The sequence below is a fragment of the Oenanthe melanoleuca genome, chromosome 21, assembly GCF_029582105.1.
Source record: "Oenanthe melanoleuca isolate GR-GAL-2019-014 chromosome 21, OMel1.0, whole genome shotgun sequence".
Classification (NCBI taxonomy): domain Eukaryota; kingdom Metazoa; phylum Chordata; class Aves; order Passeriformes; family Muscicapidae; genus Oenanthe; species Oenanthe melanoleuca.
In genome coordinates, this window is record NC_079354.1 from 20,710 (window position 1) to 34,627 (window position 13,918).

General features: G+C 50.8%; 1 protein-coding gene across 1 annotated transcript in view; it reads right to left on the minus strand.

Annotated features, from left to right (window-relative positions):
- Nucleotides 1-777: 777 nt before the first annotated feature.
- The window catches only part of CCDC30 (coiled-coil domain containing 30), a 38,068-nt gene continuing 24,927 nt past the window's right edge, over nt 778-13,918 (minus strand). Inside the window, exons 12-22 of the mRNA XM_056507914.1 lie at nt 12,547-12,787; nt 11,014-11,187; nt 10,417-10,626; nt 9,712-9,869; nt 9,126-9,270; nt 7,758-7,879; nt 6,160-6,301; nt 4,581-4,717; nt 4,195-4,300; nt 3,367-3,434; nt 778-2,736 (exon numbers count right to left, since the gene is read on the minus strand). Of these exons, the coding sequence (XP_056363889.1) occupies nt 2,517-2,736; nt 3,367-3,434; nt 4,195-4,300; nt 4,581-4,717; nt 6,160-6,301; nt 7,758-7,879; nt 9,126-9,270; nt 9,712-9,869; nt 10,417-10,626; nt 11,014-11,187; nt 12,547-12,787 (1,723 nt within the window). The 3' untranslated portion in view covers nt 778-2,516. The remainder of the gene's footprint in view (nt 2,737-3,366; nt 3,435-4,194; nt 4,301-4,580; nt 4,718-6,159; nt 6,302-7,757; nt 7,880-9,125; nt 9,271-9,711; nt 9,870-10,416; nt 10,627-11,013; nt 11,188-12,546; nt 12,788-13,918) is intronic.

Genomic DNA, 13,918 nt, shown 5'->3' on the forward strand with positions numbered 1-13,918 from the left:
CTTTTCCCCAGTTCAGCAAGGCAAGTGTCATTGCTGGCCCCCTTCACAGAGCTGCTGGACAACAAAGGAACCTCTGTGGAACAGCCATAGGAGGATTCTGTCTGTCTGTCCCTCAGCTGGCCTGGGGTGTCTTGGCAAGGCAGAGCTGGAATCACAGAGCTGAAATTCACTGCTGGGAGCAGATGGCTGCCCCTTGCTGAGGTTCCCAGCGGCCAGAAGTGCCGGGGCCCTCGGGAGGTGTCCCTTGGGACAGTCCCTTGGGACACCTCTCTCTGGGAAGCTCGTGGCATTCCAGCCCAGGCTGAGGGAGCCCTGGCCACGACACCAGAGTACAGAATATTCCTTGGTAGGAGTTGTGGGGCATCAAGCAGAAGAACGAGGCCATTCCCTGCTCCATGTTCTTCTCAATGCCACAACACCACAAAACACAGACTTCCCTCTGGTTCTGTATTTGCACCGTGGCCCTGTCACATTTGGAGCTTTGCATTTTCTTCCCTGTTTTATGCTTCCAGCACTGGGGAGGTCCCAGCTCAAGCATTGTGGTTGTTTCGGGCCCCTTGGTGCAAGACAGAGCCCAAGACTTGGCATTGGGGTGTTGTGGAAAACTGCTTATCCTGTTGTGTGGGCACAGAGCTGCTGTGAGGTGAGGAAGAACTGATGGAGCTGTTCCAAGCCATTTCTGAGGTGGGATAACCCAGGATCTTTGGTTAATAGATCCCTTGGAATGGATAAAAGGACACTGAATGATTGGTGTTTACACACATACGTACATACATATATATTTATATATATGTCACATTTATTTTAACACTGGTTGCAATGGAAATCACTTATTTTAGCCATTTTGGTTGTTTTCTTTAGAAATATACCCGTATAAAACTATAGAAATAACACTTCAGAAAATACATGAGGAAAAAGAAAAAAAAGAAAGGATCAGAGTAGAGAGTGGAGAGGAAAGGTCTCACCACCTACGGGCACAATGACAAGACTTGGTTGTTGCAATTTCAGTGTTCATGGTCAAAGTGATGGTCACAGTCTGGATCCATCAGCTGTGGGAAGCTCCAAAAACACAAAGTTCAGTGGGTTAATAGAGGCTCAGGCTCAGTGGGAACACCCAGGTACCTTCCCTGGGGTCGAGAGTTTTACACTGATGTAACACTGGGGTCACACCCAGCCCTCTGCAGAAAGCCCAGAAATGAGTCTGTGGGCCCTTCAGGGTCTCTGATGGTTTGTGCCCCTTCTGAGACCTGACTCTGCCTCTCCCTGAGTGTGGCTGAGCCAGTTCTGCCCCATCAGAAGGGATGAAACCCCTCAGCCCTCCATGGGAGTGTTCTGATACCTTCCCTGGGGTCTCTGGTAGCCAAAGGCTCAGTGGAGGCTCTGGGGTAGCCCAGGGCACAGCCAGAGGGCTGAGGATGCACTAACCTCCCCCAAACAATGCTCATACACACTGGGGTGTGCAGAGGAGGCCAAAGGCCTCTGTGACACAGGAAACCCCATGGAGAGGTTCTGTGCACCCCGGGAGGCTCCTTGAGGGCTGTGGGGAGCCCAAAGAGGCACAGCCAGAGTCCAGGGGCACCCAAAGGCCATGCTTGGGCCTGGGCATGGCACAAAACAAACCAAGGGCTGGGGATAGCCCCAGAAATGGACACCAGGGCTTGAGGTACCCTCTAAGGGACAGCCAGGAGGTAGAGGGGTCACACCAAGGAGTCCAGAGCTCCCCAAAACACACAGGGAGAGCGCAGGAAGCACAGAAAGGCCCACAGAGATGTGCAGCCATGCTCTGTTCACACCTAATCTGCAGTTCTGATACTGCTGCTTCCCTCTTGGCATCCTCAGACTCCCTCCACTCCCTATTTTGCATGGCCTGATCCCTCCCACTCCCACCCAAGCATCCACAGACCTATTCCAGATTTATCTCCTTTTAAATCTATTCCAGATTTATCTCCTTTCCTTTCCTGGATGCCCATATCCTTCCTCTCTTCTGCCCCTACTCCATTTCCCTTTGCCATTCCATCTACCTTTATCTCATTTCTGACCCATCTGCCCATAGCATCCTGCCCCCAGAGCTTCTCTTTCTTCCCACCCTCTCCCCAGTGCTCAGCTATCCCATTCACGTCTGCACAAAGCAAAGGGGATTCTGAGAGCGTGGAAAAAAGGGGAATGACAGTGTGTGGGCATGGACTGTGGGCACAGGGTAAGAAGGAATTTCTCCAAGTTTTATTTTAAAAATTTATAGATTTGGACTGGACAGGGAATTAGACTTGAGGGAAGATACCCTTCACCCCACCCCTCTAGCACTGTACTGAGTTCATCTACGAATTGCAGCCTCCAGTGGATCACACACACATTTAGAGGTGGGCAAGTAAAAAAAAGCTGTGAAATCATTTAGTTGGAATCTATCCCATAAATGATGGGGTCAGTCCATTTGGCAACTCTCTTTGCAGGCTCTGTCATGGCAGGGCCCAGGAGCCCAGGTCGTGCAGCTGAGGCAAGGCCGCACCACCACTCGCAGCTCAGCTCTCGGGGCCAGGGCTGCGGCTCTGCTCCTGCAGCGGGGAGCCCGTGGGGGCTGAGCTATCCCCAGGAGAGGCCACGTTCAGGTACCCCATCTCTGAAGGCTGCAAGGGGCACAGGCAGAAGGAGGAATCCTGGCTCTCAGCCTCTCTCTCAGCCTTTGTGTCCTGCGGGGCCTTCAGGGCGCCGAGGGGCTCTGCGACATCTCGGGATGGGAAGCTGGAAATAAATTTCCGTTTTCTGTCATTCTGTGGAGTCTGGGTGACCCTTACCCAACACCTCTGAGCAGCACAGGACAATGTTGATGCTTTTCTCTTGGATCAAGGCTCCTCCACCAAACAAGGAAGGGTAACACCCTCAGCCAGCCCAGAGGGTTGCTGGTCCAGTTCCAACTTGCTTGGACCATCCTTCACCCCAACAGCACCTGAGGCTGTGACCAAACCCCCTGAGCTGCATCTCCAGAGCTGCAGGGTCCCTCTGCCTTCCCCTCATCTGGTCTGGCATGGATTGGAATGGAGGAACACATCCCAAAGTGATGTGGGACACAGCTCTGGCTGTACTAGGACTGCAAGTCTTACCACCTCTTGTATAATGACTCCTCCAAAGCCCCTGAGCACCAAGATTCCTAAATCCCCAAATATATTTGTTCCCCAAAATATTCTGAAAATCTGACTTATCCATACCATCAGCTGACTGGTTTTAATATCATTTTAATGCCATTTTAATACCATTTTCCCTAAAACTTGACCCAAAATTAACAAAAATGGCCTCTGGGAGGTGAAAGCACAGGGTGGAGCAGCCAAAATGCTCAAGTGGCTCCTCCCTGGCTCTTCCTCCCCCTCACAGTACCTGGCACGAGGAGGTGGCAACACCTTACTCTGTGGTTGGTGTTCAGAGCCAGGAATAATCTTCAAGTCCTGGAAGAAGGAACAGAGACTTTGAAAGGAGGAGGTACAGATCAGACACCAAATTCCAACAATTTCTGGTCTTCCAAGCTCTCCCTCAGCTTCACTGAGAGTCCTCTCCACCAACTGCAGCCCCACAGAGGTGCTAATCAAGGATTTGTTTGTCCTTTGGGTGTAAATTTATACTAAAAATTCTAAACCAAGCCTCACCAAGGCCAGCTGAGCCCCAAACAGTTCTTTCCCCTTCAACAGCTCATTTCCAACCTACCAGGGTTCTCTCTAAATTAGAAGTCCCAATAAACTCCTAAATCCACCTGGCTGATTTGAGAAGTCCTTGATTTCCTGGGTTTTCTCAATTTCTCCAGACACAGTTCTTGATTAACATGGCCAATACTTTCACTCAGCTCAGGTATTATTGCTCAGCTTGGCCTGAGGGAGGAACATTTCTCCTGGCAGGAAGAACATTCTCAATCTCGAACACAGAGTTGGTTCTCCTTTCCTAGAGCCAACTTTACAACTAAGGCCTTTGAGCAGCTCTAAATGTGCCAGCTGAGATTCCTGTCCCTGTGGAAGGGGATCCCATGGGCAGCAGCTCAGGAATGAGCAGGGGCTGAGTGTATGGAGCCTTCAGCTCCTCACAAAGCCTCTCCTCACCACAGCTGTCATCACCTACCATATGGGAACCCTCTCCATCTCAAGGGATGGATCCAGATCTTCCTCAGCCCCTCAGGTTCTGTGATTCCTGCTGATCCTAGCCCTTGCAGGGTCTCACCTCTGAGCTGGGGCTGCTCCTGGCAAGGCGCTGGGAGGTGGCCACATGGCTGGAGAGTTGGAGCTTGTCCTGCAGCCAGGTGTTCTCCTCCTCCAGGACCTTCCCTCTGGGCATGGCACAAAGCACAAGTTATTTTCCTTCCAGCCATGTTTTCAAACAGGAATTTTCTTTTCCAACCTCAGAGCTGTTGCTCTCCATGGCCTCCAGCTCAGTGGCAAGGTCTTGGATGGGACAATGGGGTAATTACGTCTCTAATTACAGTCATGAAAACCACTGCACCAATAGCTGTGGTGCAATCCAGACTTTCCTCTGGAATTCTTAAGAGAAAGAGGCACAAGACAAGGAAAAGGGGGAATCCCGGGGGATGGACATCAGCAGGGGCCTACCTGCTCTGCAGGGAGGGAATCCCAGACCGGAGGCTCCAAGGGGACTCCTCCTGGTCTGTTATTTTTTGGAGGAGCCTTCGCCTCTCCTGGAGTAATTTCTCATTCTCAGCAGTGATCTGGGCAATCAGCACCTTCCCCTTAGGGTGGTGGAGAAGGAAAGAACAACCACCAGTTACTTTTGATTCTTCTCTGAGCAAACCTTGGGGCTTTCCCAAGGGACCACCATTAAAGATGCCAGCTCCTAAAAGCTTGGAGTCACCACCCCTGCAAGTGCTCAAGAATCACTTGGATGTTGCACTTGGGGACTGGCTAAGTGGTGGGTGGATAGCTGGACTTGATGAAGATCCTCATCTTTAAGGTCTTCTCCAACCTCAACGATTCTGCAATTTCACACCCTGTTCGATGTAAAATACCCCAAAAAGAGGCTCTGGGGTCGCTTCCCAGCAGGAATTGCTGAGACAAAGGAACATGGAGATCAGCCAGTGTCAGACTGGGATTTGAAGATGTGACTTCCCCCAAAGGCAATCCTGAGGCAGGAATTCCCTTTTGGCTTTTTGTTACTACAGGTTGGTAGTCACACAGGTCCCTTCCTGCAAGGAAGGACTTTGGACAAAGGCCTGGAGTGCCAGGACAAAGGAAAATGGCTTCCCAGTGCCAGGGGCAGCGTTAGATGCGATATTGGGAAGGAATTGTTCCTTGTGAGGGTGAGGAAGCCCTGGCTCAGGTTGCCCACAGCAGCTGTGGCTGCCCCATCCCTGGCAGTCTTCAAGGCCAGGTTGGACAGGGTTTGGAGCAGTCTGGAATAGTGGAAGGTGTCCCTGCCAATGGCAGAGATTGGAATGAGATGGGCTTTTATGTCCCTTCCAATTCACACCATTCCCCGAATCCATGATTATTTTTACAGAATCACAGAATCACTGGGTTGGAAGAGACCTCCAAGATCATCGAGTCCAACCCAGCCCTAACACCTCAATTAACCCATGGCACCAAGTGCCACATCCAGTCTTTTTTTAAACACATCCAGGGATGGTGACTCCACCCTTTCTGTCTCCCTGGGCAGACAATTCCAGTATTTTATTCCTCTTTCAGTAAAAAATCTTCTCCTAATATCCAACTTAAATTTCCCTTGGTGCAGCTTGAGACTCTGTCCTCTCATTCTGCCAGTGCTGCCTGGAGAGGGAGACCAACCCTCACCTGACTACAACCACCTTTCAGGGAGCTGTAGGGAGTGGTAAGGTCACCTCTGAGTCTCCTTTTCTCCAGGATAAACAACCCCAGCTCCCTCAGTTGTTTCTCACAGGGTTTGTGTTCCAAGCCCCTCACCAGCCTTGTTGTCTCCACTCAAGTGTCTCAAGGTCCTTCCCAAACAGAGGGGACAGCACTGGGCACAGCACTCGAGGTGTGGCCTCACCAGTGCCCAGTAAAGGGGAAGAATGACCTTCCTGCTCCTGCTGGCCACACCATTCCTGATCCAGGCCAGGATGCCATTGGCCTTCTTAGCTACCAGGGCACACTTTCGGAAGCAGCGATGCCCCTGCAGCCTTCCCTTGCAGGAGAAGCCCTGGATGTGTCCTCTCACCTTTTCCACTTGGAGCTTCGACTCACTGAGCTCGTTTTCCAGCTGTTTGATCCTACTGTCCCTCTGTTTCACCTCGTGGATGAAGGTCTCCTTGGCCCTGCGGATCTTGTCCTTGTGCCGGAGCTGCATCTCATTGTATTTCCTGGGAAAGCAGGGACAATCATCATGCTCTGAAAGGCACTTTTGCTCGGGGTCATCATCCAGGCAAGAACGCCCCAGGTTTATTCAGGCTCCTCAAAGATCAAACTCAGAGCCTCAGCCATCCCCCAGCTCCTCCTTCCAGCCCAGAATGAGCAATTGGACTATCTATATGCTTTCACTGATCAGTTTGGGGGTGTTTTTGTTGAAAATTTTAATTTTTAAGTGCCAGCCAAATGCAAATTGATAAAGGAAAAGGAACCAAAGCATTTCCAAAAGTGACTCCCAGCTTTACAAATTCTTGTGCTCATACCTCCCAGCTCTTTATGACAAACTTTATTATAACAGCACCAGAACTGCAAGTTCCAAGGCAAGGATAAGTGGGTTTTGTTGGTGGGGATGTGGATGGTTTAGGGAATGACTTTTAAATGGGAAGAAAATTTAGGAAAAACCTCTAAGATCATCAAGTCCAACCATTCCTCCAGCACTGCCAGGGCCACCCACTAACCATGTCCCCAAGTGCCACATTGACACATTGGCTGGAAAATTAAGAATTCAAAACAGCAATGGACAGGCCAAGGGGAGCAAAAAGAGCCACTTCAGTGGGAACTTCTTTGAGTTAGGACACTGGAGACAAATATTTTTCCCTCCTTCTGATTTTTGCTCTTCCTCTCTTGTCAGTTTGGGCAAAGTTCTTGTTTAGTTTTATCCATTTGGGAAAGGGAAAATAATACCAAAAAAGAAGACAAATTTCTACCATATAAGGGGTATTTGCCCATGTTTGCTCAAAATTCATGATAAAAAAGCTACTCTGCTTCAAATTAATCAAGAGGGCTCTCAGGAGAAAGGAGCAGCTCCAGGGAGAGTCTTTCCTGACACCAGACCCCAAGCAATACCCAGACCATCCTCCTGCACTGCCTTTACCTGCCAAGGAGAGCAGAAAGGCTGGGAGAGCTGGGGGCATTCACCTGGAGAAGGCTCTGTGGGGACCTCCGGGCCCCTTCCAGTGCTGACAGGGGCTCCAAGAGAGCTTGAGAGGGACTTGGGACAAATGCCTTGAGGGACAGAACACAGGGAGTGGCTTCCCAGTGCCAGGGGTCAGGGTCAGATGGGATACTGGGAGGAAATCCTTCCCTGTGAGGGTGGAGAGGCCCTGGCACAGGGTGCCAGAGCAGCTGTGGCTGCCTCACTCCTGGAAGTGTCGAAGGCCAGGCTGGACAGGTTGATTGGAGCAACCTGGGATAAAGGAAGGTGACCCTGCCCATGGCAGGGGGTGGTACTGGATGGGCTTTAAGGTCGCTTCCCACTCAAACCTGTCTGGAATTCCCCAACAGCAAAGGAGGGTGAGCTCACTATACACAGGGCTAGTGGATTTAGTGCTAAAAGCCTGAACATTGGACAGGAAAGTCCACACCACAGGAAAATCCAATAGGAGGCCCAGGCACGTTTTTGGGCATTACCTGACATAGAGATCCTTCTGGTTCAGGAGTCGGACACCTTCTTCATATAGAGCTTTGTTCTCCTCCTTCAGCAGCACCAGCTGCTCTGAGAGCTTCTGGTTCTCCTTCTGGCACTGCACATGCTGGAAAAGGGCTATTTTTAACCTGTGTACGTGTAACCCCTCTGCCTCCCATCTGCCTGGTCTCCAAAGCTTCTCTCTCATCAACCCCAGTGGTTCCCACTACAGCCAATATCCACACAGCCCCCCAGACCACTCCCTCCTCCCCCGAACAAGCAGTGGGATTTTGTTGCAGAGAGAGGCAATGAACCCCCTCAGACAACGGACTCTGCCAAAATTTCCAAGCAAAAACTCCAAGCTCTGCAAGATAAAGGGAAGGAAGAAACCACCAAGCCTTCCTGGGCCCTCAGAAGTGCATCCCAGTGTCGGGGTCGGTTTTTCCTTTCCTCTTTGCCTGTGGATTTTTTTTCCATTGACATGCTAAGAAGCACTGATGGCTAGGTCCTTGAGATTAGGGAGGGAGGGGGGAACCTCCCTGGTTTATGGGAGTTTTCTCTCAGAGGGGGTGGGGGGAACACTGCGAGATTAGAAGCAGGTAAAGAAGGGTGGGGGGCAGTTGCTGTGGCTCACTTGCTTTTGACTCTGGGAGGAGGAAGGCGGCTGCAACCTGCCCCAACGCCGGGAGCTGCCTCTCCTGGTGCTGGACCTCGCACCCCTGCCCTGCTAGGAGACCCTGTGGATTCAGTTTGCTGTTTCCAAGCATCCTGCTGGAGCACCGGGACCGACACTGCCCCAAGGACCCGTGAGCAAAGTCTCTCCTCCACCTTTTCCATCTGGGACACAGCTGCCATCAGCCCCAGGGCCCCTGCAGCTGCACAGGGATCGTGGCACCCGCCCTGCCCACTGGGAACCTGCCTGAGCTTACTGCCAGCTGGGACAGTAACTGCACCATAGGGAAAAGGGCCCATGGCCAAGGCAACTCTTACTGGGCTCCTCTTCTGTTTGTTCTTAATTCCATAGCTGTTGTTCTGTTTGCCTTGTTATATATACTAGTAAAGACTGTTATTCCTATCCTCATATCTTTGCCTGAGAGCCCCTTAATTTCAAAATTATACTAACTCAGAGGGAGAGAATTTACTTTCTCCATTTCAAGGGAAGGCCCTGCTTTCCCTAGCAGACACCTGTCTTTCAAACCAGTACACACAGAAAACCAACTGGCAATAGGATGCTGCTTTTCCTCCAGCTCATGTTGCAATCAGTGAGATCTGCAAGAGCTCAGCTTCTAATTAGATGTTCCCGATTCCAGCAGCTCCCAGGAGCAGATTCCAGCTCATGATGTACGATGAGGAACCCCCTCACTGTCACTCACCTCACCAGCATCCAGCTTCTCATCCTCCAGGACGTGCAGGGTCTTTGCCTGGAGCTCCACGTGCATCTTGGCCAGCGACGCCTCGGTCTCCTGGGAATGCCGGAGCTGCTGCTGCAGCTCCTCCACCTGCTGCTCCAGGAGCCTCCTGCAAACACGATGGGGTGACAGTGAGAGCCGGAGAGGGATGTGTCACCTGCCCCCAAGGTGTCTGTCATCCAAAACACCCAGTTCTCCTCTTGCCCTGGCTGGCATGGAGGGGACAAAGGAATCGGCACATCCCAGTGGTCCCCATGTCCCAGTGACACAGAAAGGGGGGATGATATACTGGGATCATTCCCAGCTGCACAAGGAAGAGGGCTGTTGGCATCACTGCACTGACAGGAGAGGCCACAGCCCTTCCAAGGCAGATGAAGCCTCCAGTAACCTTTTAAATCTCAGTAACAGGGAATTCCTGGAGAACTCCAGGAATAAGGCAAGTCCAAAGGAAAGACGGGAAGTCAAAGTAGCGGCTTGGGTCTCCCTGAACCCTCCAAGGGCATCCAGGAACTGCCAGAGGGCTGGCACAGCCCCTGCACAGCACAGAGACCTTTTCAGCTGCTCCTCATGAAGTTCCTGCTGCACTCGAGCTTCATTTTCCCGAGCTTCCTTCAGCTCCTTCTCCAGGAGCTTCTTATCGGAAACATGGGCCTCTGCCAACAGCAGCTGGTGCTGGGAATCCTTCAGCTTTTGCTGGAGTTTTGAGACCTTGGATTAAAATGGACACAGATTAAACTTTCTGAATACACAGGTCAGTGTCTGAATCAGATCCCTCTGATTCCCCAGTGTCTGAGGCATGGGAAGGAAAGATTTCCTTGTTTTGACTCTAAGTCCATTAAAAGCAAAGCCTTTGGAATGGCTACCAGATTTTGGACCAAACACTATGTTATGAATTCCCAACAATCTTTTTTCAACTCAATTTGATCCTGCAAACTTCAAAGGAGAATCCAATGAACTCTGCAGGAGCATGGCAGAATCAGTGCCATGGAAAACACAAGGTTTTGGAATTTTCCAGACAGTAAACAGTAGGAAATCTCAGCAAGAACAAGATCATGGTTCCCTGTGCCTGCCAGCCCCACTATCAGTATTTCAGATATGGCTTCTATTGCCTTGATTATGCTCCTGCTAATTACAGGCTTTTTTCCTACAATATTGAGCCAAGGGATCACAAAAAAAGAATTTGGGGAAGCAAACTTGCTTGTTTTCTGCACTAGAGCTGCACAGAACTGTCAAACAAACCCCAGCTTACACTCACCTTCTTTTGTGCTTCTCCTGCTCTGGATTTCTCCTGGGCCAGCCTCTCCTGGAGGCTGCTCTGGAGCTTATCAGCCTGGGAGCACTTGGAGAGCTCCAGTTCCAGCTCCTTGACCTTCTGCTGGCTCCTCTCCCACTGTGCTGAGAGGGAGGAGCATGTTTCTGTGGTGTCCGAGAGTTTAGCCCGGGCCTGCTTCAGCTCAGCTTTGACCTGAGATCCCGGAGAAGAAATCAGATTTACACTTCAGCGTAAATCAGCTGGAATGGCTTGGTTAGGGAAGGGGAACAGGATTCCAGAATGAGAAAAGAGGAATCCCAGAGGAAGTAAAGCATGTTTTATTTGGATGCAGTAAATTTTTTAACAGTGGGAAGTCACTCCCCCTTGTCCTGTCCCTCCATCCCTTGTCCCCAGTCCCTCTCCAGCTCTCCTGGAGCCCCTTTGGCCCTGGAAGGGGCTCTGAGCTCTCCCTAGAGCCTTTACTTCTCCGGGTGAACACCCCCATCTCTCCCAGCCAGGCTCCAGATGGGCTCCAGCCCTCGTGCCTGTAATTCCCACAGAGCTGAGGCAGAGCATTGGGAAGCCTGGCTCTGTCCCTACCTTGGTGCATTCCTGCTGGAGCAGCAGATTTTGCCTCTGGAGGTTGGCGTTCTTCTCCCTCTCATACCTGAGCTCCCTCTCGGCGGAGCTGCACAAGTTCTGCACCCGCCGCAGGTCTTGGCGCAGCTGCTGCAGCTTCTCCTCCTGCTGCTGGAACCTCTCCTCAGACAGACCCTGCTGGAACAACACAAGTGACACAGAAATTAACTTTAAGGCAGGATAAAGGTGATTAAGGAAGGCAAAAGCCAATAGGATTTAAGGACATTTGGGCAGGAAGATGCATGAAGCCTGGCATTTCTATGTTCCCACACCATGTCCTGTTCCCTTCCCTGTCCCTGCTTTAAGAACCATGTGCATGTGGCACTTGGGGACACGGTTTGTGGTGGACATGCACTGCTGGGTTAATGTTTGGACTTGACGATCTCAGAGGCCTCAACGGTTCGATTCTCTCCATCACCTCAGAGAAGCCAATACAGCTCCTGAGGCTGAGGGGAAAGAGGGGATAACCTGGATGAGGGAACAAAGCCCTGTTAAAAAAAAACCTGTCCAATCAAAGCGAAGCCACTTGGTCACTTTGGATTCTTGTACCAGAGTCTCACTCAGGAGTGACACAGCCAGGCCAGCTCCCAGAGGGATCAGGAACAGGAGAAAGGTGAGTCCTGGCAGCTGGACAGGAGCTCAACAGGACAGAGGCTGGACACTGGGAGGTGTCACCGACGATCTGCAATGGCTCTTGGGAGATGACTGATCTGCTTGGCTCACTCACCTTCTGGCACAAAACCTGGGCTGTACCAAAGCCTTTCTTTCCAGAATCACTTTCAGATATCTCTGGATCTGCATTCCCATTGTGCATATTCACCCTTTGCTCTTGGGACCAGATGGAATTCACTGAAGACCAAATCTGCCTTCTCAGATAATCCCCAGATAACCTCCCAAAATGGAAAAATACTTGACCAAGCACTGTGGGATATTGCAGTGTCAGTTGTCCTGGAGGCCCATTGACTCCATTGGTTTTGTGCAGTTTTCCTTACCTGTTTCTATCAGGATCCCTTCCCACATCCACTGCACTCCTTGTGTCTTGCTCTGCTCCATCCAGATGAATTACTGCTTCTTGGATATAACTGGACTCCCATCCTCTACCTCTCACTCCCACCCTGGCATACAGACCACACTGTCCTCTCTTCTCTCCCAAATCTTTGCACAGAAGCTGAGCTCCTCCTCAGTCTCTCCATCCTGAGTTCTTCCATCATTCCCTCCCTGTATGGCAGGGACACCTGCACCTCCCTTTCTCTTCAGCTCACAAGCTGAGAAAGGTGAACAAATTCCATTTAAATCACTTATTTCTGCCATGTGCAATCAGTTCAGTTTATCCAAGTCCCCAGCACATACAAAAGCACAACACAAGGAAATGAACACATCCCTAATTTCCAAACATTGCTCACACCACAGGACTGGCTTTCAGCCCACTTTAATTATGTTTTGCCACTCAATTAATGACAAAAAGCAGGGTGCAGACGGCAAAGCTGCCCATACCTGTTTAAGGCTCCCCTCTAAACTGCCTGCCAAGCTCTGCCATGGGAGAAACCTGTTCTCTCTCTGCTCCAAGCCTGGGGTCATCCTCCTCATGTCTCCGCTGGGGCCCTGCTCCCCAGAACTCCGGACGTCACGTTTGAGCTGAGCAATTTCTTCAAGCAGCATCTGCTTCTCTTCATTGCTCTCTTTGAGCTGCTTTTCCAGCTCCTCCTTCTTCTTGTTGCTCTCTAGTAATTCAGAGCTTGAAGGAGAAATAGCAAAGGAGAGAGATAACTACAGAAATCCGGGGAAAACACTCTTAAGGGGGAAAAACGTGGGAGATGAGAGTCCAGTGAAACACTCAAACGCTTCAGGAGGCTCCAAAGGGGATTCAATCCTGCTGCAGCTGTTCTGGGCAAAGGTCAGTCTCCCTGGGACACTTCCCACAAAACCACGTGTGTCTGAAGGCTCGGCTCTCCCCGAGAGGAAGTCACAGGCTGGCTAAGGAATCCTCACAAAGGCACAGGAGCTGATCTGGACAGAGTCACAGGGAAGCACTGGAATAGGGGCTCAGGTATCCCAGTTCAGCTGTCTGACTTATCTTCACCTGAACTCCATTTCCATTTTCTCCAACCAGGATCAAAGCTGTGCCTGCCCCTGGATCCCTGGCAGTGTCCAAGGCCAGGCTGGACAGGGCTTGGAGCAACCTGAGATAGTGGAAGGTGCCCCTGTCCATGGCAGAGGGTGGAACAGGATGAGCTTTAAGATCCCTTCCTCCCCAGAACAGTCTGGAATTCTGTGATTCTATGTCCTGGATGTCCAGGCAGTGGCACAGGTTGTCCAGGCTAGAATCAACATCCCTGGAAGTGTTCAAAAAACCTGTGGATGTGACACTTGAGGACATGGGTTAAGGGTGAACATTGCAGTGTTAGGAAAGAGTTGGACTTAATGATCTTGGAAGGCTTTTCTAGCCTGAATGATTCCATGATTCCTTAGCAGCTACCTATTGCCTTCTCCTGGTTGTACTTTATCCCAGTACCAGTAACCCAGGTTACTGTAACTATACTGGATTCAATCCAAGCTTTGATTTACTAAGTCTGAGCCCAGATGCTCCAGCTCCAAATTTGTCTTGATCTACTCAAAAAGGGGAGTTGGACCAACACCTGCTGATACCTCCCCTCCAAAGACACTCAAATTCCAAGAACTACTCAAATCTCAAGTGGGACTACGACTGCCAGCTGCTGCCAGCAGTGAGCCCTGAGGAGCCCAAGCCCACAACAGAAGATTTCTGAGACCCTCTTAGTCCAACTTCAAGAGAAGAATCCTTCTCCATAAGGACAGCTCCCATTTAGGCTGCTCAGAATCTGGAAGAGCTGCAGAAAAAATCTTTAAT